The 26,765-nt window shown below is 39.8% G+C and overlaps 1 protein-coding gene across 3 annotated transcripts in view; it reads right to left on the reverse strand.

Annotated features, from left to right (window-relative positions):
• Positions 1–820: 820 nt before the first annotated feature.
• The window catches only part of hdac4 (histone deacetylase 4), a 122,483-nt gene continuing 96,538 nt past the window's right edge, over positions 821–26,765 (reverse strand). For all 3 annotated transcript variants that reach the window (XM_087803854.1, XM_087803853.1, XM_087803856.1), the window contains 8 exons: positions 26,646–26,733; positions 23,317–23,436; positions 23,154–23,251; positions 17,112–17,230; positions 16,383–16,516; positions 7,928–8,012; positions 7,706–7,847; positions 821–6,288 (listed from right to left, as the gene is read on the reverse strand). In XM_087803854.1, coding sequence (XP_087659980.1) covers positions 6,249–6,288; positions 7,706–7,847; positions 7,928–8,012; positions 16,383–16,516; positions 17,112–17,230; positions 23,154–23,251; positions 23,317–23,436; positions 26,646–26,733 — 826 coding nt within the window. In that variant the 3' untranslated portion in view covers positions 821–6,248. The remainder of the gene's footprint in view (positions 6,289–7,705; positions 7,848–7,927; positions 8,013–16,382; positions 16,517–17,111; positions 17,231–23,153; positions 23,252–23,316; positions 23,437–26,645; positions 26,734–26,765) is intronic.

Below are 26,765 nucleotides of genomic sequence, written 5' to 3' on the forward strand. Positions count from 1 at the left end.
GACATGAAAGAACGTCGGATCCGTTCGACGCTCGGATTTACTCCCTTAGAGGTTCTTTCTAACGACCTGTCAATCAAAAACCATGTTGCTCATTTACTGCCAAGTTACCTGTTGATCGCAACAATACAGTGGTTACATTGTACGGTGGACTTATTATCAACTCACTTATTCTTTTAAAATCTGGCTTTTTTGTCAGTTTTTATTATTTTTATTCTATTTATATATATATATAAACATATATACTTTTTTTGAACAACTTTATTGACACTCCACGATCCCGGAAAACAACGTTTGTGAAGATCCAGCTCATTGGACTATTCTTTATTTGTTAGAAAACCGAGTCGGCTCCGCCTACAGATATCATTGGATCAGCTTGCTGTCAATCAAAACAGCTGATTTGGTATGACTGGATTAATCCGATAAAATGTTCTGGTCGACCCCAAATATTAATTCAGTGCAAATCATCACAGTAAATTCAGGTGTTGACAAAATACTTCATATGTATTGTGTAATATTTGTTCATGTAATTCATCATGAACAAATATTATAACATTATACATCAGATAGTTTGCTTTAAATCAAAGTAGAATTAAATATAAAGATGTCAGTGATTAATAATAGACAAGGAACAGAGATAATAGATTTTAAAAACTCATCTTTTTGATGGTATTTTATACTTTTTTCTGCAAAAAACTTTGCCCCAGTTTGATACCCTTGATATGAAGAATTCTATACCTATACATATTAAATATCATTATATGTTTTGTATTTTGGCGCTAGCACGTCAAACGTTAGCCTCGGCAAAACCAAAAAGAACACGTTTTCACTTTTCCAAAATACTTTATATTGCAGATGTCAAAGACAACATGTTAGATCCAGGGACTCGGAGATAAAAGGTACATGTTCTGTCACGAGCCCGACACGGTTAGAAAAACAAAAAAAAAGATGCATTTATACATTTGTAAACTAGAAACTGTCGGTTGAGCCACAGTGGTCATAGTGTTAACTGGCTTGTTTTAATGGAACACGGAAGAATGAGCGACGTAAAAAATAAAAAAAGTCAAAGTCACGTCACGTTAGAATGTTTTGTAACAAGTGCTTGAGAGAAGTTTTTTTTATCAACAATGACTTGTAAAGAGACGATGGAACGGTGAGGAAACATACAGTGAAAGTACTAACAATCCTTCAGTGCTTCATGGAGGACAGACGGGAACATGCACGACATGCAGAGAGAGAGACGGGTCAAGTCGACCCTTCACACGTATCCACTCCCGATACATGGAAATTATTACAAAGTGGAATGTAACAATTGGTTTTTTGGCCGCGCTGGGATCTGGTGTTAAGACTAACGGGGGAGACAAGACGCCCCCGATTGGCCCCGACTCTGATAGTTTTGGCTCCGCTTGGGAAACCAAAAGCATTGAACTGTAGAAAACCTGCTGTTACCCAGACTGGCACTGTGGTGAGGAAGAGCTGGGAAGTTTCTCATCCCGCGCTTCACATGCACGGAGCTGCTGACACTGGTTGGAAGTTGAAGACTTTTCTTCGCCGTCGGAATTGATTTCGGGCGGGGCTTCGAGATGCTACGACGGTCACTTTTTTAAGACATCCGACGTATGGAGACGTAGAGTTTCGATCTGTTTAGGGTCATTTTTTTTTATCGAGAGAAACCAGCCCAGGAGGATGGAACAATATTTAGCTTCTAAAGTACAAACTTTTCAAGGTCTTTTCGACGCTAACTTGTCCAGCGAAGCATAAACATGACGCCACATTTATACGTCTGCTTCCCACCGGGGTCTCAAAGTGATAGTTCACAAAAAAAGTTGATTCTTTTCACCCTTATGTCAAGTAAGAGTTAGGTGAGAGTTTTTGAAGTTACAGGCAGAAATGCCGCGAACCCCGTTTGTGTTTGTCCAAAAACACACATTTATAAGCATCCAAATTCTTCCGACTGTAATGTCTATATTTGAAGCTTGTTTGGAAGCTATTAGGGCCCACAGGCGTCAAACTGGTCCAGAAAAGGGCCGAGACGGTGCAGGTTTTTGTTCCAACCAGTCAAGCACATATAGTTGAACCAATCAGGCGCCTGAAGACAGTAATCAGTAGATGCTTCTTGTTTAAGCAGACACCTGATTCATTAACGTATTTGTGCTCGACTGGTTGGAACAAATACCTGCACTGTCTCGGCCGTTTTCTGGACCAGTTTGACGCCTGTGTATTAGGCTAACATGCTACACTCAAGGGAGCTCCCAGTGTTTACTGAATATTTTTGGTGAACTATCACTTTGAGATGAATCCGAGAGGTTTCGTAGAACAATCTCTCCAATTTGAAATCCCAATTTCTAGGTTTTAGCTTAAATATCTTTTGTGTTCCGTTGTCGTGTTCATCTTTCTATGGATCATGAGTGTGAATTAAAGACATGGATGTGTGAAGATCTTTGACTCACGAAGATTCATCGATGAACTGAGAGGTTTTCTCTTCTTAAACCGGGTTGTCATTTACAGTATGGCTTTAATTCAGTTCATATAATTTCCCCCAAGAGACCAGAATATCCAGGATTGATGAAGGCATCTCGTATATCCGCCAAAAATAAGGTCAGCACGTCGACACACGAGGATAGAAAAGACAAAAGATGACCCGCGTCTATAATCTAGATTCAGGAATGTCTGGGTCCTGGAACGCCACCGCGATGATGTAAAGGAATGTTGTCGAACATGTTAAAAAAAAAATGATATGAAGTCATTGTGAGATGAAAAAAAATCCCACTGTCATCACTAAACATAGCAACAAACATGTGCACGTGAGGCGTTTGTACCAAATGAATAAAGCGTAAAAACGTCAGTGCTAAATGCTACAGAACACAAGTGTAACAAAGGATGGTGCATTCAGGAACATTCCAGGAAATGGATCTGCTCTAAACCCCCCTTTTTTAAAGTGTGTATATGTGAATATATATATATTTATATAATATATCGGTTTTTTTTCATATAGAGCTCTACTATCAACAAACAGTAAATACATAAATGTATACAAAGTAGAAACAGTTTCGGCTCCTTCTCAGAAAAAAGAGCAGGAAAATCCGGGAAACATCCTGGAGCGCAGCGAAGCGTGTCGGCTGTACAACGTAACATAGGAACGACACGGAGGGAAGTGACGAGTGGCCAGAACATCTCTCGGGGTTTTAGGAAACGGTAAACAAACAGTGGTGTGTTTACGGTCAGGATGAACACGCGACTGGAAGATGCAGCACGAGTTGGAACGAGGCTCAGAACACGCTCGTTTATTTACACGCATTGATCATGTGACTCGGATTCAGCGATGACTTGCAACCTTGTTTAGATTTGTTGTCTTTCAACAGAGAGCTGGACACGAACGACGGCCGGATTAAACCTAGAACTGCTGTCCAGGGAGTTTGTGAACATAATAAATACAAAACCAAACAAGATTATTTTAGGGAAATCTGATCGTTTGGTTTGAAATCACCCGTTTGTCTCTTCAGTTTAACCAGATGAAGACTCTTGAGAAATGTGACTCAGTGATCATACTGGAAAAAAACCCTCCATGGGATCATTCTTGTTTATGATGGGATGGAGATTTGTCAACTCTAATAACTTCTGTCTGTCCTATCCTCCAGTTCATACCTAGAAGAAGTTTTTAAAAATGAAGCCAATGTGGACGTTAAAAAAAGAGTTATTTCGTTGAGTGTCCACTTGAGGCCGGCTCACGAAAACACTCGACCCAATAGACAAGACTTGGTAACATCCTGGTTCAAAAATTCATTTCCCTTTTGATTTGATTCCCTTTTACCCGTTTTTGTGATGTCATGCATGTGTTTGCACGTCTCAGCCTTTTTTGCTCTGAAGCTCACAGACTGTAAAGGCTGCAGATCCTGTTACTGACCTTCAAGGAATATGTTCTGCTGCTTTAAGCTCAGCTGTAGCCTTGAGCTAAATGGGCGTATTTTCATTGACCAGTCAAAATTGACTGAAGTCTGGCTAAACCGGAAAACTGAATCTCCAGGATGGACTCGGCCACAGATTTCGTTTAAAAAAAACGTGGTTCAGTGACAGACAGGTAACGTCACAGATACAAATATGTTTCTTGTTTCAATTCGATTTGTTTTCTTGGTTCATTCTGAAGTTGTCGTGTATTTTGTTACCAATTAACATGACGGTGTATTTCTAAAACATCCCTACTTTTATCTTTAGTGAACCTTCATGTTGCAGTTCTTCAGTGGGTTCTGTTGTTTTCTAAACTGTACAACTAGAACCTTTGAAAAGTCTCTAGATCTAGCGGTAAAAGTCGCCAAGTCGCTGCACAGAATGTACTCTTGAGTTGTGGTCATCTCTAGCAGTCTTAGTAATAGTTTACCCAAAATTCAAATTTCACTCATTTTCTCCTTAACCACATCTTGACTAAATTTTGGGATTATTTTATCCGGCTCTTTTGGAGTTAAAGGCACAAATATATGACTGTCATGTACTGTGCTCACATTTCTACGTCCAAAAAACCCCCAATTAATAACATCCAAATAATAATAATCTCTATTTATATAGCGCCTTTCTAGACCAGGGTCACAAAGCGCTTTGACAGCCATTCACACATACTGATGGGAGTAGGCTGCACCACATGGCGCCGAATCTGCCATCAGGGTAAAGTGTCTTGCTCAAGGACACAACAACACAAGCTTGTCTGGAGCTGGGATTGAACCTGCAGCCTTTTGGACTGCAGGCAACCACTCTACCATCTGAGCTATGACGCCCCACAAATAATCTCCAAACTGTTCGTCTGCAACGTTCATCTTGTATTGAAGCCTCGACAAGAGAAGTCGGAAATAAACATAAATAGCTCTAGATTTTAATCTTGTTTGCAGCAGAAGCTAAAAGGCTAACGTGCTACACAGAAAGAAACAGGCTAAGTCGAGAGACGAGTAAATGACGAGTGAAATTTGAATGTCGGGTGAACTTTAAAGGTTTATCTTAAACAAAGTTTTCCGAATTAACCAAGATGTCGATACGATGGTATTACTTCTGCCAAAAACTATTACAAATGTGTTGTTTTTTCTTTCATGTGTCATTGTTTTAATGTCTCAAATTAAAACGAAGTTTTTCAATGGTTAAGATCGAGTCCCTACAGACGGCTACAAACTAACCCAATGACAGGATCACTAGTTAAATAACCTGCTTAAGATTGAGCTCTTTATTTGTAATTTGTATCGATTTTTTTGTTGTTTAATGTTGGTATTGGTGTCCTAAAGTGAGAGCATCAGATGGTAAACCAGGAGTGTAAGAGCAGTGAAGTGTGCACCAGCCTTCAACATTTGGTCTGCAGATGTTTGTGTGTGTGTGCGCTAGTGTGTGTGTTTCACCTCCACACCCTTCGGAAACTCACAGGTGGCACCGTCCTGGTTTGCTAAAGAGACGGTTGCACCTCTTCAATAAACGACTCCTCGTGAAACCATCTCTTGAGTGACGCCGCGAGGACGACGTGTTGTGCTGACGAGCCGAGCGTCAAGTGTTTCCCGACAGCCGAGCTGACGCGTGATGAACGGGAGACTTTTTTTTAAATAACACTCGATCCACATCCAACTTGTGTTGGCTTTCCAGACGGAGACGGGTGAGATGGAGGGACGGGGACAAGAGAGCGGGGAATGCTGGGTAAAACATGCTGAAGAGATCCGGACTTATGTGCCGACAACATGCAGACGTGAAGAGTTCGGGCTGATTTTCCAGCCTCTTTTTTTTTTTTCTTTTAAGGCAAAGTTTGTTTGGTTCAACCAGAGACTCCACCAGGCTAACAAATAAAAAAAGGCACAAGCACACACTCGTTCGCTGTCAGATATTTTCGAAATCGAACCTCCCCGCAGGTCCTTGTCTTCCAAAAAAAAAAAAAAAAGTCTGGATCTGGACGAGTCCAGGGAGCGGGGAAGGGTCCGTCGTCAGTGCAGAGTCACAATCACATTAGCGCTCGTTCTACAAACAGAAAAGTCGGGGAACAACAAGGAGGTCGTCTGGCTGCGACCGGCGTTACAAAGTCTGGTCTTTACTGGCACTGGAGGTCGCAGTCTTGACTCGTACATCCAGGAGGAGACGCCTCAGAGCGGATCAGTGTGCGTCCAAGTGTCTCCTCGGGTTCGTCCCATTGTCAGGACCCTCACGTGAGAGGTGGAGTCCAAGGAGCACCGTCGTCTTAGACGCAGTGACGTCCCGTCCTCAGTGGTCAAAAACTACAAAACGAAAGGACTTCTTTACATGGGGGCCTCCTCTTCCATGGGCTCCTCTTCAGTCCTGAAGGTCAAGAGAGAGAAACCAAAGGTTAACACCACTTATCTCATGTATGAACAACAGTAACAGTCCCATGGAGACACGTCTGTCCCTTTGCCTGTAAATATGTGGTCAGAATTCTGACTTTGAGCAAAGCACTCGGAGGAAAAAACTCAGAGTCTTAAAGTCATTTCTTGTGTGTCAGGAGAACTGGAGGCCACCATTGTCTTTATATTGTTACATCCTGTCATTTTAATTGGATAACCAACTTATATTTACAAGTGAATAAACCTGAAGACAACTTTCCACCAATAAAACATCCAAAATATAACCAAAAAATGCATTACAATAATATGCATCTGTTAAATTGAGAAATCTGACTTCAACGTGAGAATTATTTTAATCTGCTTTTTTTATGCCCTTCTTCTGTAACTTTTAGAATAATTGATTTATTATTATTTATTCTCTTTTTTCTCTTCTGTTTTTTGGGGTGTTTTCCTATTAAACATTCAAAGGGAATTAAATAAATTATATTTCCAGTTGACATTAATCTTATAGTTTGTTGTATAACTATTTATTCAAAAACTCTTTTGTGTTTTGAAAGATTTGTTGGTTTCCAGGTTGATAGACCCAGAGTGAGAAGTAAAGTGTTTGTTATTATTATTTTATTTTATTTTCTGGGTATTTTCCGATACCGGTACGGATGCAGGTACCTTTTATGTCAAATACCAGCTTGTGAAATACACTAGTTTTGTGATACTCATTTCTTAAGATCAAATATAACATAAATTAAATGAAATTACACAGTATAAATCTCCACTTTAAGCTGCTTACAGGTGAAAAGAAATAGTTTTCAGTGCAAAACAACACTTGCTAACAAGTAACACATCAATGTAAAGTTCACTGCTTTTGTCACTTCAGTTTTTCTTCAATATTGGCACCAAAAGACGAAGCAATTTTCGATCCTACTGAAGCATTTGGGTCGGTGCCACGAAAGAATGGAGGTTAAATACCCAGCTCCATATATTCGTCTTTGTTCATTCTTCTTCTTTTGATGATAATAAACATACTGTGTTTGTGGATGGACTACTCTGTAAAAAACATTTATTTATGCCATACATGACGGCTTCACATTTCTGAAGGTACTAAAGAATTTGGAACTTAAATAAATGAAATTCTTCCTACATATATTTCCTTTTATTCAACACATTGCTTTTAGTCTTTCAATGGGAAAAAAAAGTAATGAAGTACATTCAAGTCTTACTGAGATGTTTTGCAGATTTCACAAGTTTTTAAACTTGTTTTATATTCTGCCTCATCATAATCAGGCTTAAGCGAAACACAGTGTGGTTGTGAGGTCGAAGAAATGGGAAAATCATGAGTCGAAACTGTCTTTAAAACGCAGTCGACGAATCTCCTCACGGGACAAAAGAAGTCGTACTTTTTCTCCTTGTGCTTGTTGGCGACGGACAGCGAGGCCATGGCGGAGACGGTTTCTGCTTCCTCCGTGTCTCGCTGCAGGGCTTCGCTCAAGGAGCAGCCGAGGGTGGAGACGGAGCGCTGCAGGGAGCACCAGTATTTACCTGCAGGGAGGAACATGGACACACCGTTACAGGACGTCACTGAACATCTGAGTGACGAGAAGGTAAAAAAGACAACTCACCGTGGATCTCGATGACTTTCTCCATGGATTGGACAGCGTTGGCGTTGGGTCTCTGCTGTAACACCTCGTCTGGAATGGGCTCCAACTGTAAGAAAAAGAAAAAAAAAAAAAACATTCTTGAGCCTCGCGCATCCATCGCTCAACGTCACGCCACATCTGTGATGACAAACATAAAGTGCTGACTTGGCAGCGGATTCAAACGCTCTCCGGCTAAAAATAAAAGATTTAGAATCCAACCGGCAGCTGCGAGGCTCCGAGGAGCTGACGTCACCTCCGACCGGTCAGTCCGGAGGACGCGTTACACAAGAGTAAGAATGCATCGACACACTCGCCTCCCACCGGCTCCCTCGCCGACAACAATTACAGATGCACACACACACACACACACTACCTGCTGATGCATGCGCGATCATGGACGCACAAATGAACCTGCCTGCACCTCGGGGATCACTCGCGCCCAGAGGAAACACTTTTTTCTTTGTTTCCCTCTCATGCACCAGCTCTAGAGTGATTGACTTTCCAGTTTTGGCTCCACTTTCTCATCCCAAAAAGTCGGAGCTCTTGAGTTTAACATTCCAACACAACATACACCCCATTCCTAGTAAATCGTCCCCCCCTCTGGAGCTATAAAAAGAAAAGGCCGAAACAAGAAGAGTGACAAGAGCACACACACACACACAAACCTCTTCAAATATTTGCAGAGAGCGCCAGAAAAGGAGAGTCCGTGAGGATCAGCCCCAGTGTTTTAATTAGAATAAATATTGAGGGGTGGTGAAGAGGGTGGAGGCGGGTCGGGGTGCGATCTGAATACCACTGAAGGCACGACAGGCGACATCATACACACTCTGCTAATGGGCTGTGTGTGTGACAGGACAGAGCAAGAGAGTCTCTGGGGAAAAAGTCAACATTCTGTGCTCGAAAGTTGAGCGTCAGCTAGAAATGAACAAACGCACAGAAAGAACGTTAGATTGATGCTCTTCCGTTCGTTGTTTCACCGCAAACTGTCATTATAAAGAATGTATGGTGGCCCGGAGAGGAAATAAATGCAACATCATTGCACCACACAAGCCTCAAAGCAAAAAACAGGGGTTTCCAAACACAATGATTGTTTTGTGAACGTAAATAAAAAAAGTTAGAGACTTAATCTACGCTTTGTAAATAAAATAATCTGTACTTTATTCTTATTCAGCTTATGTTTAACAATTTTACTGTACATGCATGTGGTAAAACATTGATTGTTCCCAATAATTAAATTGTATCAAAATGATGTATCTGTCAAGCCAAATAAAGAAGTAGTAATCCTTTGGGAAAAAATGGAAAGATAACATGTCATGTAAAAAAAAAGGGATTCTGTGAAGGATTTTAATATCCAAATAATTGATATTAACGTTTTCTCTTGTATGCTATAGTTATGCTAACATTACCTTTACATTTTTGGACAACATTTAAGCTGCATGAGTGAGTCAGTTACATTTTCATTAGTTGTTGACGTCTGATTTTAGGCTGGAAAGTGACATTGATCTTTTTATTTTCCCCAAATATTTCCACCTCATTCGTCACTCGGTCCGTTGCTAATAGTTACAAAGAGAAATAATATAATCGTCTCGCTAGCTTATACTTGTTTTGTTATGTTGTGGGTAAATATGCGAGCTAAGTGGTGGAACACTATGTCCAAAATATGTCCAAACCTCAGCTTTAAAAGGAGCTGGAGTCAACTGTATCCTCTCGTCCTCAGTCCTCGCCGGGATCTGGCAGGATCTCATTGTTCCTGTAGCTGTGAAGGACGTAATGACTGCTGCCATTACACCTCGACAGCGAAGTACCTCTTGGGTAATTTCCTCAGTAGCCTGATGAAACAACTTCCATATTTTAGCAGTTGTAACAACTCGCCAGCCTGACTCCCTGTCAGAGCAGGGTCATGGGTTCTCCGGGGTTTCCCTGGGGTTCACCTCGAGAGTTGGGTTGGATGGAGGCGGCCTTGTCTGCTTGATTGACAGCCGGGCCTCATGCCTATAAACTTTAATGGCTCTTGTCAGGGTCCTCCGGGGGGCCCCCACCTGGCAGACCTGACCAACACATCCACGCACATTCCTCTGCGCTCACATGTACAGCTGCGCTATCATCAGCGCCACCTCTAGGTGAGCCTCTGTAGACCATCCAGATATGACGCAGGTGTCGCCATGTCAGTGACGGGACACGTTCCTCGGGTCAATCAGCTAAAGCAACAAGGAAGTCCACGAGCCCCGGGAGTAGGAATGTGCTCCGTGGAAAACATTCCGATAGGGCGGCGAAAACAGTGGAAAAAAAAAAAAGAAAAAGGGAGGGATTTCACTTGTTCAGCAGAAGAAAGGTGCACAAGGAGACCATTGTTTACTGTTGTGTGTGTGTGTGTCGGCGTCAACCTGTTGATTGTGTTACGCTCACTGAACAAAGTAATGACGTGTATTGTGCAACGCAGCTGACCTTGTCGACGAGAATCGTGCTCGCACCGAGGGGTCACGGCGGGAGGCGGGGGGTCACAGGTGAAACCAAGCGTCGTACAGTAACCCGAGTGTGAGCCGCCTCACCGGCACATGGTAGCAATTAGCATATTAGCCTGTTGTTTATCGAATAATTGCTAACAACCGCCGAGTTCTCGCCCGAGCCAACATCTGTTTGTGAGCAATCATCAATTTGTTTCCAGTTCAGAGTTGACTCTCGCCGATGCATCATTCATGAGCCCGGAGAAGGAAACGCCGGCGAGGAAGGAAAAGAGCCTGTAGCTTTCATTCAGCAATTTTCATCCATCAGTCTCCGGGATTTACTTGAACTGTTTTCAAAGGGAACCCGACGCTCATTACGGCTAAGCTGCTCGGAACCTGCCAACGAAAGCGCGGCTGGATTTTTTCTCACACGAGCAGGTAGTAAAGAGACGAGTGTGACTGACGCGCCGGTGGGAGAACGACACACACACATGAAGCAGCGGGACGCCTTCGGCGTTCGTTTGTCGGGAACTATCAGGTGTCGCAAACACTGGAGAGAACTAGCAGGACAAGCAAGTCGATAGACTAAAAAGATTTTCTAGATCTCGTCAGAAGAGTAAATAGACATTACTTTACTCTAAAACCCGACATGGGTGCATTCAATGTGGCCTCTCATTTTCCTCGATTGAAAATTAGTCATTTTAAATTAAAATATAAAAAACACAGGATTTCAATACAAGATTACATGAGTCAAATTAAAAAAGTTAATTTAAAAAAATATTTCTCCTGTCTGTCCTGGGGTTAATTTTCAATACTGTGTTGAACTAAATGAAGATATAGTTGCTTTGTATGTCAAACTTCTGAACATGAAAACACCAATCAATATCTCAATATTCCAGCAGTTGCTCTTCACCTCCGTGAACTCAACCGGTATTTCCAAGTTTCAACTAACAAAACCAACATTTATCTTGGATGTCATAGCAACCCACAAAACAATGATCATCATTTAAACACATATAAAACGTATATTCAAAAATAATGAGAAAAACTATACTAAATTGTTTTAATAATAATATTGAATGTATTATAAATATAAATAATAAACACTACAAATGAAAGAAAAATGATACTAAATAGAATAAATAAATAAAGATAATTAAAAAATATTGAAGAAAATAAAAAAGCACAAGAATAAAGTCATACTAAATTGATCAACAAGAATACACACACAACAATCACACAAACACACACTGAGTGTAGGGGGAGGAGGTTACAGCACTAATTTTGCATATTTCTAAAATAAAAATCCTCACCAAAAAATCTTCCTTTCTACAGCCAACATGAATTGTCACATGGCCTGTCAGAAAGTCTTCTTCACCCTCCACAGCTCAAACAAAGTTGGGTCGCGGGGGCAGCACCTTCAACAAAAACGTTCCTGTTCTCCATCATCTAATTGTTGCTGGGGAACCCAAATGCATTCCCAGGTCAGCTGAGAGTCTCAAGTCCAGGGTCTTCCCTTTGTTCTCCTTCTAATGGACCCTCAAGCAGCTTCAACTGTTGCAGTGCATTATGGTGTCATAGAAGTGCTTTATATGACTGGCCTTGACAACATCCCTGATCTACAAACAACAAATAAAAATGCGTGACTATTACAAATAAATGATGAAAAAAAAAAGTGAACTAAGCCAAAACACAAAAAACAGGAAAACTAGATTTTTTGATCCAGTCGCTGACTTTGCATCAAAACTGGTTTTAATTGCAGTCCAGGCCCCACAAGACAGTGGAATGATGTCATCTGAGCAAACCTGGTGTGACTGTTATGCAAAGACCTTGGCAGTGGACTGGACTGCCCACGGACTGTGGATACCTCCAGACCATACAAGCCCTCGTAAATAAAAGCACAGCTGAGCAGCTCGTCCAGCTGTGGTCCCAGAACCCCGAGCCTACACATTTCCTCCCTCAGTGCTCCTCCGACACTAATGGACATGTAACACAGCGCGTGACAAAATTAAACATTCGATTAATGAATCATCAGATAACACAGCTGGACTCACAGGTCTGAGCGATAGTCTGTTATTTGATAGATTCCTTGGACACCTTTTTTTTTTTTCTCCCTCTCCTCCTCCTCCTCCTCCTCCTCCTCCTCCTCACTTCATTTCCGCCGAGTCGCCCACTGATGTTTCCTCGGCACCACTCCACGTCTATTACAGAGACCTTCTCTAAGATGATAAAGTAATTTGGAATGGCTTAAAGCTACAAGCACCAAACACAACATCATGAAAGTTTATAGCCTCGAGTTCAGCTCAGAACCACCACATGAGAAGTCATCAAAATCTTCAAATGGCTTAGGGAAGTAAAAAATAGTTTTAAATAAAAAAAAGTGAATCAAAAGTTGCATAATTCCCATTTAATGATGATTGTATTCTGTCTCTAGGGTTATATAATATTGAGATGACGGAAAAAATAGACCTTTTTTTTTTTTCTCTAGAAACCCTTCCCGGGATGACCTGCTCCCAGGTCCAGACTGACCCTCCAGGAGGAGGGGGAGGAGGGGTGAGGGGTAACCACTTTCAGATGTGGACAGCTGAGGAGGCCCGGGCTGGCTCGGGGTCACCGGTGAGTCCTGCAGGGCTGCAGCAATTGACGCTCGCTGCCTCCTGCCTATTTTCAAATTCTCAGCTCCCTGTGGCACAACATCCAGTGACCTGGTCCCACCCCCCTGCTGGGTCTCGCAGCTCTTGCTGAAACCTTAGACTGTAACAGTCCATACCTCAGTGACAGAAGAAGACCCTTGTCCAGCAGGAAGTACACTTTGATGAAGCCTTCAGGTTAGGAGTGTGAATAAATATCCATGCAGTGATCGCATTTTTATCGTATTTATTTTACAGCTTATATTTCAATAAAGTATGTGTTCAATTTTTTGTTTTGATTTTTAAGAAATGTACAATTAAAATGCAAATTCACACAGCGTTTATTAATTTTTATGTTGCAATTAAACATCCAGCCGCTGGATGGCAGCAGTCATTACATCCCCCACAACTTAGGGGACAATGAAAATCATTGAGATCCCGGCGATTGACTGAGGACGAGAGGATACAGTCAACTCCAACCACTTTTAAAGCTGATTTTCGGAAATATTTCTGTTTCAAAACAGTTACGACTTCGTCAACAGTAATGTGGTTTATAAATTCTCCTACACCAGAGTCAAGTACTTGGACAATACTACAAATCCTTGTTAGTACAGAAGTACAATATATTGCAATATAGTGTATCGTTGCCGCTGTATCATGATACGTATCACATGCAAGACAATAAACACCATTAGTTCAGGTGCAGTAAAAGATACGCAGCAATTTCTTTTTTTTTAAATATATTTATCGTTATTTTATTAATTTTTGTGTTCATTTTAAGTTATAATTAAAAGTTTATTAATTGTTTTAGTTTTTTCTAATTATATTGAAATTGTGTATCATACCGTTTGTCCTAATATAGTTTATCTATGTTGAATCTTTGTTTGTGAAAAGCTGAAACAGTCAAAGTTCAACAACCCGGGAAGTATAAATGTATATCAATCAATAAGATAAGGCTTCGTGATGCCCTTTATAATGCTAGTTATTATCCATCCAGACCATTAATGCATCACTATAGTTGTATAAGTGGCTCACTGGCTGGAGGATAATGATTTTAACAGAAACAGGAGCTGTTCTATTAAGAGCCGACAGGGTTCACGTCTGTGTCTGGACTCTTGCAACACGTTCTCACATTAGTCTGGATCTTCAGTCTTCATCAGTGAAACCAGTGAAGTCCATCATCGTTTCACAACCCTTTCTCGTGTCCATAACAAACAGCAACAATTACATGGAGGAGCTACATGTCGGAGAGACAGTTTGGAATACACAACAGGTTGAACACAGGTGAAGGTGAATAAATACGTAGATACATGTTCCACTTGTATTTGTTGGAATAAGAATTTATTTTCCATCTTCAATCATGACTGACCAGTCAAGTACATCTGCAACCATTTGGATGTTAAATTAGATTTGCTGAACTACAAATACACAATTGAAACATTAACAGATGGATGGATTTTTTAAAGCTGTAACATTATTGGATTGAACATATACAGAGACGATTGCTTTAGTCTGAAACGCATCCACGCTATTTAAAAGTTTAAAATTATGTTTTTGCTAACATGCTATAGCAATAGCAGAATAGGAAATGAGTATATATTTTATTTTAATTAAACGATGGTTTTCAGAATCATAACAATATACACAGGTGGATCTCACTTCTTTGCTGGTAACAATTTCCTTTGTGTACTGTCTATAAAAAGGTTTTGTGTACTGAGAATTGTAAACAACAGGACTTCAACATGAGGTCATACATGAGCTGCGTGCAGAGAGAGCTGGGTCTAAATGAAGTGTAGGAAAGTAATAAAGCAGTCCAAAATAAAGCTGCCACGCACACGCACACACAAGCACACGCACACGCATACACAAAAGCACAAGCACACGCACACACACACAACTCTGTGTGTAGAAACACGGTGACAACCTTCTGAAGTCCTGAATCTCTGATCTCTTGCACCACATTTAAAGAGTCACCGACTTATCTTTTGCGCGACTATCGAAGGAACGGCTCAGAACCACAGCTGCTCCAAAAGACCACTTTTTCTCGACCTAATGTTGACGGGTTGCCTTTTCTTTCAGGCCCCATCAATCGCAATCTTCTGATGTCTTTCTTTCAAAACTTCACACAGTCTGTCCTTAAAAGTTCTGCAACATCTGTGCAAATTCTCAGACTTCCTCGTCGGGCCGACTGTGAGATAATTTACAAAAACGCTGATAGATATTATGAGAAAAGCCAGAGATGCAGGTGAGTTTAATGGTCACTAATATCTCATTAAACGCTTTATCGCTCAAGCCGCTTTTGGGTCTGACATCAAAGGAAAAAATGATTCATTGTGTTTGTTACGGAGATTTGCAACACTCGCTACCACCAGGGGGAGCACTGATGCAGATAGTAGAGAAGTAATAAACCTTTTATCAGTTCTTAATCTGTGTTATTAGCCAACGTGTTAAACTTGACCTGAGTCTCACACATCCAGGTGAGTCCTTGCGAGTCCTTCAACGCTGAGAGTCTAAAGTGGACGTGATGTTGACCATGTTGTACTTCAGACTCTCATGAAATAATCTGAATGATTTTGACTCTAGAATATACAATTCAAACAACTTCTCAAAGATACATTGATCCTCTTTTCTTTCATAAGACTAAATACTTTAACTCTAGCAACACAAAAACACATAACATAAAAAGGTACACATGGAAAAAGTTTTTTTTTTCTTAAGTAAAATATGACTTTGATTCATTTGAAATATGGTACTTTTAAAAGACTCATTTAAAATATACTGTATATTGTCAATGAAAGCACATTTTTTCCCCTAAATAATTTTCCGTTAGGGGCCATTTTCATAAAGTGTTCTGAGGGGCCATTACTCAAAAATAAAAGAGCAAAAACTACAACATTGAATAATAAAATCAAGCTAAAAAGCGATAATTATTATTTAATTATATTTGATATAACTTAAAAAAAAATCGAATATATATTTTAAATACACTTACATCTTTTTGAGGATCAGAGAATACTCACAGAAATTACAAAAGAGGAGGACAAAGGTCCTAAAACCAAAACCCTATATTCATATTTAGAGACCAGTTATGAATATCAGAAATACATATAAAATAAAATGGTTAGTTTCTTCATGATCTTTGACCTCATGAGGGCCACATAAATACAGTCAATTTGACCTAGAACCACATTTAAAGCGTATACTTGCATCTACGACGCCACATGTAGATGTATTCATTGAACATTATTCATTGATTTGGGGGATCATTCTTATCGCCGCTGATGTATGGCGGCGTGATTACACTTCATTATTACCGAAGCCGGAGTCGAGATCACATGACAGCGAGAGGACGTCACGTCTTACCTCATTGCCGAGCAGCGCAGAGACGCAGGCCTCGGAGGCGTCGCATATGGCCGTGAGGTCGTGACCCCCCTCCAGGGCCAGCACCAGTCGACCGCCTGCCAGAGCCATCAGCTGCCTGGTCAGGTACCCGAAGCCTGGGCGCACAGGAAATGACAGCGAAAGAAGAAGAAGAAGGGGGGAAGGAGGGAGGGAAAATGAATGAGAAAAAGGGGGGAGCTGCTGTTAAAGCTCTGACTTCCTCTTTGGATATCGATGAAAGAACAAAAGAAAAATGTTCCGAGCGAAGGGGTGTCAGAGAGGGGGTGTGGGGGTGGTGGGGGGGGCAGAGAGCGAGGACTTATTGGGGGCCAACAACACGTCATAACACAAGCCAGGTTTAATTTGAGTCATTACAGCTCAGTTAGAGAGACTTTGATGTGTTTCTCGGAGCGAGGAGGTTTAATATTCAGGCTTCAATCCCATCTTTCCTAAACCCCCCCCTTCGCATTGAGTATTTGGGATCTGCAGGATAGTTCCTGAAAAGCTCTCTGCTGGCACGCCAAGGCCAGTCGGAGGCGCAAGATAATATTTGTCCGTCCGTCACTCTCTCTCTCTCTCTCTCTCTCTCCAAATACTCGGCCGCCATCATCCGCCGTCACGACATGACGGATGATATTGTGACAGCGTTGAAACGCATCATTAGGCGTAGCTCAATTGTCTCGGGTCTGGGGGGTCTTCTCCAGGACTTACATTTGGCCGTCAGTCTGTATCCTCCCAGAGGCGGCGCGTGGCCCTCCACGGCGTCGAAGCCCGACGATACCAGAACCACATCTGGGGCAAACTCGTTGGCGATCGGCAAGACTATCGTCCTGAAGGAAGAAACAAGAGAAATGATTGGTTTGACTTAAACGTATAATATTGTCGATTATTAGGAAGTGAAACAACTTAATACAGATTTGAAATTATGAATATTGTGAGTGGCCTTCAAGACAAATGAAAGCTGACATGAAGAGAAATAACCTTAAATATGATAGTATACTTAAAAAATACTGAAGAAAATAGCCAAAATAGAAAATACATTGGAAAAAAATTGTGATTTTTAAGAAAAAAAAAGTAATATTAATTTTAAATATGAATAATTTTAGGACAAAAGGGAAAATTTGTAGGAAATTTGTATTGGTTTATTTTGATAAAATAGAAAAAAAGTCTTCATACAAAGAAAGAAAACCATAATAACAAGTTTTAAATCCATTTTTTTTTTTGCTAAACATCAACTTTCATGAAACAGTTTCATTATTTCTAAAGGCCAACAAATGGAACTATCTGCTCTAAAACCTTTGGCTCTGAAACTGTATTGATAAACTGAGATTGTTACATACCAACAACACTGTATCATGAAACCTCATGAGCTGTTTCATTAAATCCATCACTTAAAACATTAAGGACACATCAGTAAAGGATCAGAGGAGCCCAAAGTATCATGTCTAAGCATGTGTTAGAGATGATGCGAAAGCACTGAGTTGCTTTCCGACCTTTAGGTTTGTCAAAAAAGTTTTTATTCAAAACAAATATATATACCATTTGTGATGCTACAGATCCTCTTTTTCAGTACCAACGCGTGATCAAAACTTGATAAGGTGTGGATTTTATGAAGGAAAACATGGAGTAGAAAATGACCAAAGATGAAAAATAAAATTAGTATGCTATTTTTTTTGTTATAGTTATGAAATTTGTATTGAAAATAATTGGTCAGGAACTGGTAATGAAAAGATATTGGTTTCTGTACTGGTATTTTTGGTTGATAGCCCTAGACGAAGCTAAAAGTAACGTAAAACAAATATGTGGAGGAAACAATTGACAGAACAGCAGACCAGTGTTACCATAAGGAGTGTTTTGTACATATCGCCATTGTTAAATAAATCATAAATAAACTTTTAATAGATAATAGAATCAAACAGTTGACTTTGACTACCTTTAGATATTAACAAGTCATTTGTTTTAATTTCAGAATCCAGAGATTTAGGAGATCCTTGTCTTGTGAATCAATTGCTTTTTCCTTGTGATAACACTTTAATGAAACGTTTTGTGATTGTCATGTTAAATTTAGCATTTCACATATAAAATAAAAAATACATTTTACCTATAAATGTTCCTTCACATTAACTGGAATAAAGGAGAAACACTTATGACACTTCATGACTCAAGAAAGGCCCAAAAGTATTACAAAAATGACAAAAAAGATCTCATCTTTTCACTACATCGTCGTTCTTTCTTCACAGAACATGGTTGTGTATGTGGTTTCTCTGGCGGGCCCCTCAGATGACCACAGCAACGTGATGAAGGCGACCTAAGATCGGCCCCCCGAGAGAGGCTTTAAAAAAAAAGGGCCTCCTGGTGGTCACCAGTGTCTTCATCTCATGCTCACCACCAAATTACAACTCTCATCATCAGCGCCGACCACACCCGCCGCCACAACACATACGCTCGCACACACAGCTGCTGCGTGGACGCGGCGGCAGGAGACTCTCTGGAGCTCCTGGTCGACGGCGCCTGCGTCACCCAAACACCTGGCACCGACTCAAAATACATTGGGAATAAAATAATAACAACTATGGAACCGATGAAAACGTGGTGAAGGTTTTTGGGGGTGAATACCAGCAAGTAATGACGGACGAACACAAACATCCGATGGCTTTTGATGAAGTCACCAGAGGCTTCTAGCTCAAATTAAACGTTCTCTGACTCAGTTCTTCTGAGTGAGGAACAAGCGAAGCGAGGAGCCTGTGATCCTCTCCGAGGCGAGAGAACCATGTTTGACACACGGATCTCGCTCCACAACATCCGCGGCAATCGTTGCTGACGTCAGCGGCTAATAACAGCTCTGTTGCCCGCGACGCTGGGATTTGTTTACCCGGCAACGAGCGCGGCTCCGTGTTTGTCTCAGAGTCCCGACGCTTGTTTTGATGACTCATCTCCAGACACTAAAAAGAAAAGATGGAAATACACGCCAACGGAGATAGACCGAGTTGCGTCAGGCGTGTTTTGAATCTCAACGATGGTTAAACGCCGCTTTGTTTACATGCGAGGATGTTTGACCGAGAAGAAAAGATAACAGTCGAGATAAGATGTTTTAAAGCCTGATTTGATTCAGTTCAAACATCCGAGTGTCTGGATGGGAAAGATGGTTTCAATAAGTGACAAACATTCAAACAGTGTGAAGATGAGTTTATTACACTTTTAACTGCTTGACTTTAAGCAGATTTAGCATTAAAAAAAAGAATTCTTAGCTAGATTTTTATCCCTTTTGACATTAACCTGAAAGAATAAATAGCTGAGCTCATTTTTTTTATTGAATCTTAGCATCATGCTCGACAGATGATGTCTTTGATCCACCGACCAGTTTGACATCCAAACATTTTATGGAAGAAAAATGAGCAAACAAAAGCTTTTTGACTTAAAAAATACAATTAGTTTTGCCACAATATTAAAAAAAAATCTCTATGTAGATTTATACGATAGATCTTTCTTAATATTTTAGGAAATTTTAATTGGGAAATAAGGTTAGAAGGTATTATATATAATATCAATATATTAATTTTATTGTTACAATGCACATGTATGCATACAAAGTATACAAGTTAAGTAGTTGTGTGTCTTGTATTTCTTTGTGTTCTTGTTTCTCTTTTGCTTTTGGGAAACATTTGCTCAAAAGTTTTATTATGGTCACAGTTCGGGAAGATGTTTCATTCCAGATGTTTTCTTTTTTTTTTTAAATGGTGATCTAGGGTAGATGGTCAATATGATTGGCTGGTGATATGTCAATCAAACTCAAACGCCATTTTCCTGCCCCTTCGCTCTGTGAATAAGGATCAGGAGTATCAGGCAACATTCCGAACAGAGAGGGTCGGACTTTAAAATGCAACTTGTTCACACTGTTGTGACCGATTCATAATTATTAATGAGCCATCAAGTATACGAGACACATGATCAGGGTCACCCTGCCCCTTTACCCTAGGTAGCTGGGAAAGAGTACATAAAAGTTCGACTTTAAGAACCAAGTGAAAAAAAGGATTTTGAGAAAAAAAACCTTCACGAGAACCAGGATCTGTGATTCACCAGCTCAGTGGCCGTCATTGTATGACTCTGTTTTTTTCTGATCGGGTAAAAGAAGGAAAAACATTCTTTTGGTGAACAGAATGTAGATTTTAATTAAGTGGACTGTTGACGGTGGTTATTAGTCCTGATCTGTTGGCAGGGTTTTATCTGCTCTCGCCGGATGAAATGACCGATAACGGCAGCAGATATTCCCCATTATTTAGATTTCTCTTTAAAAAAAAGTGTCTAAGTTTCCCGAATGTAAATGCTTTTCCAGTTTGAACGGTCACTTTGCTATTCAATCACACAGACTCCATGACCACAGAGACAGGAACGATGTTATCAGGAGTCAATTAGAGCCAACATTTCATTTCCAGGTTCAGGTAGTTGGATCATTCATCCTTCTTTTTTTTTTCTTTTTTCTTTTAAGGCAAACCAGCAAACAAGTGGTTAAAGTCAGGAGCTTCAGGGCTTTCCTGCTCCGTTCATAAAAAAAAAAAAGGTAAAGGAAAGGAGGAGGAGAGAGGAGAGAGAAGACAAAAAAAAAAAAAAAAGCTCCCACACGCACACTTCCACTTCAAAGCTCTGTCATCTGCTGCACGGAGATCTGGTTTGAATTAACTGTAATTCTCCTCCTCTCTCGTCTTTCCAAGTTCATGGCGAGGGAGCGAGCGAGAGAGAGGGAGAAGATAAAGGGAGAGTGAAAGCGCTGGAGACCTGCTGCTTCTGCTTTTCATTAGGTCTGATATTCTTATCTTTTTTCTTTTTTTTTTGTTGTTGTGCTTTCTGCAGGCGAGGACTAGATCCGATGCAAATGTGTCGTGGCACGGGACAGTATTGGCTGCGAGGCATTAACCCCAAAATAGGGAGGCGGAGGGGAGTGTGTGTGTGGGTGTGTGTGTGAGTGGGGGTGTGTGTGAGAGTTTCAAACAGGAGCAGGAACATCCATCAGCATATAGATAAATGTAACATTTTGATGAAGCTCTTTAGAGTTCGTCCCTCTGTATAAAGGTGATGCCGACTATCACAACAAATAGCAAATGATTTGCACCTAAAATATCACATTTTAGCAGCAATTGATCGCTCCGTAAATGTGAGCGATTAGGAATAATTATGGTCATAAAACAGTGAAATGTTTGACACCTAAGCTAAGTTAAGCCACTATTTATTCAACTTTTCCCAGACTGAGACCAAAACTAAATCGTAACACGATCAAGACCTTTTAAACATGCATTTTTTGAGCTCTGTTAATTAAAATAAACGTATGTTTTTATAGGTTTTAGTGTGTTAACATTCATAAGGTCGATCCACTTGTAAGAAAATGATCCAAATTCAAGGATATTTAATGTTTATTATTTAAGATTAGTCAGGCAGGAGATCAATCCGGACCAGAACATCACGCTTCAAGAACTCCTTCTACCCATATTTATATCAAAGTCATGAATTTAAGTCATTTAACATTTTTTATTTTATTTTATTGTTTGCATTTTATTTTCATGTGCCTACTTTAAAGTAATGCTTTTATTATTATTATTATTATTATTTTGTTCATCTTATTCTTTTAATTGTATTTACTTTCATTTTTTTATTTTATTTTATTGAAAACTGTCATCACCACCAAATAAAACAAACAAAAAATTTTTTTGTGTTTACAACACTGGAAATAAAAACATGATTCTGATCATTTTTATTATATGGTACCTCCAGCTGTCTATGTATCAAACTTCCTTTTCAACTTTCTATTGAATTATTTTAAAATGTTCTTTTTTGTGTGTCAACTTTCTTTATATTTGCATGCAACAGTCTGTATTTTTTCAGTGTTTTTTAGTACTTCTTCCATTTAAAACATATTTCTTCGTTTATAAGAGTATCTTCATAAACATTTGATTTAGATTTTAGGTACATTTCAAATAAAGAGTAGAAATTAAAGAAGTTATTTCATGTTTAAGTCTTAAAGTCTCACTTTCACTATTGACTTATTTTCAGATAGGAATAGGGAACAAACACACAAACAATGTCCTACAGTTTAAGCTTGAATTTCCTAACATTAATAGCACAACAATATGTTTAAATCTTATTGGACGTTTGAAAAATGGACTCCGTTAATAACTTGTTTTGATCAATACTTCGCTCTGATTGGTCAATCATGGCCCACATGTATGATCCAGGTGTTAAAAGAAAGAGTTGATGGTGTATTAAAGCAGAGTTCCATGTCACTCCAGCATCTTTCCCACACTGGCTATTTCAAAGTCATAAATATGGCTGACACTGCACTAACTCATGCCTGAGCTCCTCTCTGTGAAGAAGATGGGAAGAATAATAGCGAGGGAGTCGGAGATAACGGCCAGATCTGGGCTGCATTAAGGGGGCTGCGCCGCACTTCCGGTGAATTGCGTGCCGAAAAGCTTCAGAAAGACACTGGTGTGTCGGTTTGATGCGTCGGCTCTGGTCCAGATGGACACGCAGTCACAGACCGCAGGTTCATCTTCAAAGAGCGCTGGAACCGACCCAGACCTGGTCCTTGCCAGCGGTACGGCCCGAGAAATTGTATCTGACGTTCCGCTTTTAAACATTCCAGTGCATGCATGCTGTTGCAAAAGACCCTTATCTTCACGTGTGATGAAACATCCCATAATAATCTCTCTTTAATTCTATAAACATGACTTATATTTCTGAGCACGTTCATCAGCAGCTCACCTGAACGCAGCCAGGTAGTCGGCGTCACCCATGGGGGGGTCCAGACCCCCGGTGAAGGCCATGTTCACGTTGAAGCCTTCGCCCGCTCCAGTGCCGACCTGACATGCGAACAAACACTGTTAGTAAAGAGAAACAAGCAAATACAAACAAATGAATAAAGCACCTCGTCCGGGGCTCCACTTCCGGGGAAGAAGTTGCCGTCGTCGTAGCGATGTAACGAGAGGTAGAGGACGCTCGGGTCGGCGTAGAAGGCCTGCTGGGTCCCGTTACCATGGTGAACATCCTTGAGTGACAGATGACAGTTCACATGTTGATTACAGTCTTCAGTGGGTAGATGATGTTACTGCGTACATATCTATCTTTGCTCTGATGCTCAAATAATTAATAGTTTATAGAAAAGTAGAAATTATTAAAGTTCAACTAATGTGTTGATTTAAGTGTGTCTTAAATATATGTTGGACTCTATTGTATCATCAGTGTGTTTCCACTGAAAACACGTTTTTCTGAAGATTAAATATTGTTTATCATAACCACACCCACTTTGCTGGGATTGGTCAAGCACTGTGTATTGTCACCGCGCGTCATCAATCCCAGAAGTCTCCAACCTCAAAGGACTTGTTGTATAAACAAAGCGGGGCGTGATTACAGCTGGCTGGAGGAGGAGTGAAGCCATTATTACGTCATAATGGACTCAGCTCTCGTAACCTTTTGTTCGCTGAGATTTCAGACGGGGGAGAACTTTACTAACTGTATCTTTGTCAGAAATAAATTACTATATTTGTGTGAACTTGAGCAGAGTTCCAAGTTAAGTTAAGTTAAGAGTTCTAACTTTATCTTGCACAAATTAAGCTCGACTTTGTCAATAAAGAATAAAAAACATATTTGCTTAGATGTTTGAGACTTCAAAATAATAGCATGTAATCTTACAAATTAATGTGATCAAGTTATGACACATCAGAGTCATCAATAAATTCATAATCAGAAAAAACAATAACAATACAATGGTGCGTGACGGTGAACCACAATGTGCAGCAAGAATATTCACACAGCCGACACATGTGTGTTCATAAACTAGATGTATTTCACCTGCTGATCACTAGATGGCGGCAGAGAGATCGAGCAACACTTGCAATGCAGCTTCTATTGTTTGTAAATTGAAGTAAATTACAAAACATACAAAGAGATGTTGCCACAGATCATTTTTATCACCAACATCACTGCCTTATATCGGAAATCGTTACATGATACGCAGTGATTGTCGCGAGGGGTTCTCAAGCCATAAGACAGATAAATAGGTATGATTGAAAAAAAATAAGACTTGAATAAAAAGATGGACAACATTGAAAGAGATTGTCAATACATTCTTAATATGGAAAAGTTTTTTATCAATATATTTTGAGAAACATTTTTTAAATTAAGTTGGCTATAAATAAAACATATGTAAAGAATATACAAGTAGTATAAAACTTTTTTTTTAGTTTTACATTTTCACTTTGACCTTATATGAAAATAAAGTCATAGGGCCACAGATGTCAGTAAAACATGTATAGGCTTCTATGTTGACGATGTAATGAGCTATAGATATATATATATATATATCTATATATATATAGATATATATATATAGCTAAAAATATGATTTTTTATTGCATGTTTACTTCTGCATCCACATGTTTTTTCTCCTCCCTAGCTTTTGATTTTTGTCAAAGCTGTACCGATTTTTATATATTAGCTTTGCTTTTTGTACCTATTGATGTCAATAAAATATCATAGTGTTACATTTATGTATTTAATAAGTCAGTGTGGTTCAAATTGAGACGAAAAACTGCTCTTAAAACTGTAATTTGAGGAGTAAAAAAACCAAATGGCTGATTGTATCAGACATAAAAATGTCGTTGAAACTAATGACGAGGTGAACATGCAACATGTTTTTTTACAAACACCCTATGGTTACCATGACAGCATTTCTGCACCTGCACCATCACACACTACAAGTCAGACAGCAGGGTCAGGCTCATCTCAGCTGCAGCCAGGCGGGGACGGGCGGCAGGATTCAATAAAACACTTCAAAAGCACCAACAATATGACATCTATTAAAAGATCTCACTGTCTCCGTCCAGAGAATTCTCCAGTCCCCCGAAAATGTCGCTTCCAGCCCGAAAAGGCTGAGCGGTGAGTTCGCGAGCAACACTCTTGTCACAGACAGACAGAGAGGAAATGAAAGAGAGAACCTTCAAAGGGTTTTTTTGGAATGACCGTGACGAGCGGGAGACGCCTCCGAAAAAAAAAAGCTGGTTCTAGACAAAAAAAAAAAAATGAGCCGCAAAGCGTTTGATCTGGTTTGTGTGACACTTTATTAGAAAGTCACCAGAAGTCCAGTCATGATGTTTTCGACTGGTCTGGATGAGGACGGTGGTCTCTTGAAGGTGAGGAGTTGGAAAGGAAATAACAATATACCGCTCAAGTGGAAGAGACTTTGAGAGGTTTAGAGAATCCAGGAACAGAGAGAGAGTCAATTCTCTGATGAGTCCGGGGTCTGTATTATCGTATCTGTAAGTCATGTATTTCAGCCTCTTGTTCGTCTTTGATGACATAACAGTCGTTTCAAGTTCATGTAGTTTGGAGTTTGATGCGTCATTCATTGATTTTTTCTTTGTGGTGAATGAGAAAACCTTACAGATGCAGGTTTATATTTGTCTGTTTCTTTGGGCCACATGCGACTCTTCAATTGGATTTATCATTTGCTCTCGAGGCTTTAAATGACCACTTATTCAAATATGATAACTAGCTATTTTAATGCGAATTTATTTAATATTTTGCATTTAAAAAACAACAAACTTTTTTATTAATTTATTTAGAAATAATAAAAACATTATGATATAATTTGTCATCTGTTTTTTTTCCCAATTGAATTCTATTGATGAGAATGTATAAAAAAAAGTTAACCAAGTTTTATTTTATTTCCTAATCTCTGGGTCAAGGTGACCCAAAGGCCCGAAAACATCCCTTTGGTTTTCTCTGGGTCAAACTGAATGACCTCCACCATTGAATATGCATTAATGGAAGCCATGGAGGTCGTTCACCTTGACCCACAGCCAAGGGTTAACACAAATACATTTGTTTTCGGGTCACCTTGACCCAGGGACAATACAAGAGTTATACGTATTCATGTACCCACAAATACTTTAATGATTTTTTTTTATGAACCATCTTACTATACTTAAATGTTCTGTCCATAGTTGTAGATCTTAGTCCAGAGTCCGACAAAGTATTTAAAACATGAATATACATATTTAATTATTTTGTTTTAATTTATTACATTCTTACTTCGAACGTCTGATTTTTTTCTGGTTCTACTAACATTTTATTTTAAGTTTTCCCACCATTTTAAGACATTTGTCTTTTTACTCTGACGGCTTATCTCACAACAGTCACATGTCTTTGACTCCTCGTTGGACACGGAGAAGCTTCTCGCCACAGTTTCAGACTCACCCAGTCCACGATGAGGATCTTGCTGACGTTGAGCCTTTGCTGGAGGAGTTTGGCCGCAATGGCGACTGAGTTGAAGTAGCAGAATCCCCTGTGAGGAAAAACAAGAGAGAACTTAAAATA

Source organism: Callionymus lyra, chromosome 12 (genome assembly GCF_982586985.1).
Source record: "Callionymus lyra chromosome 12, fCalLyr1.hap1.1, whole genome shotgun sequence".
NCBI classification, from domain to species: Eukaryota; Metazoa; Chordata; class Actinopteri; order Syngnathiformes; family Callionymidae; genus Callionymus; species Callionymus lyra.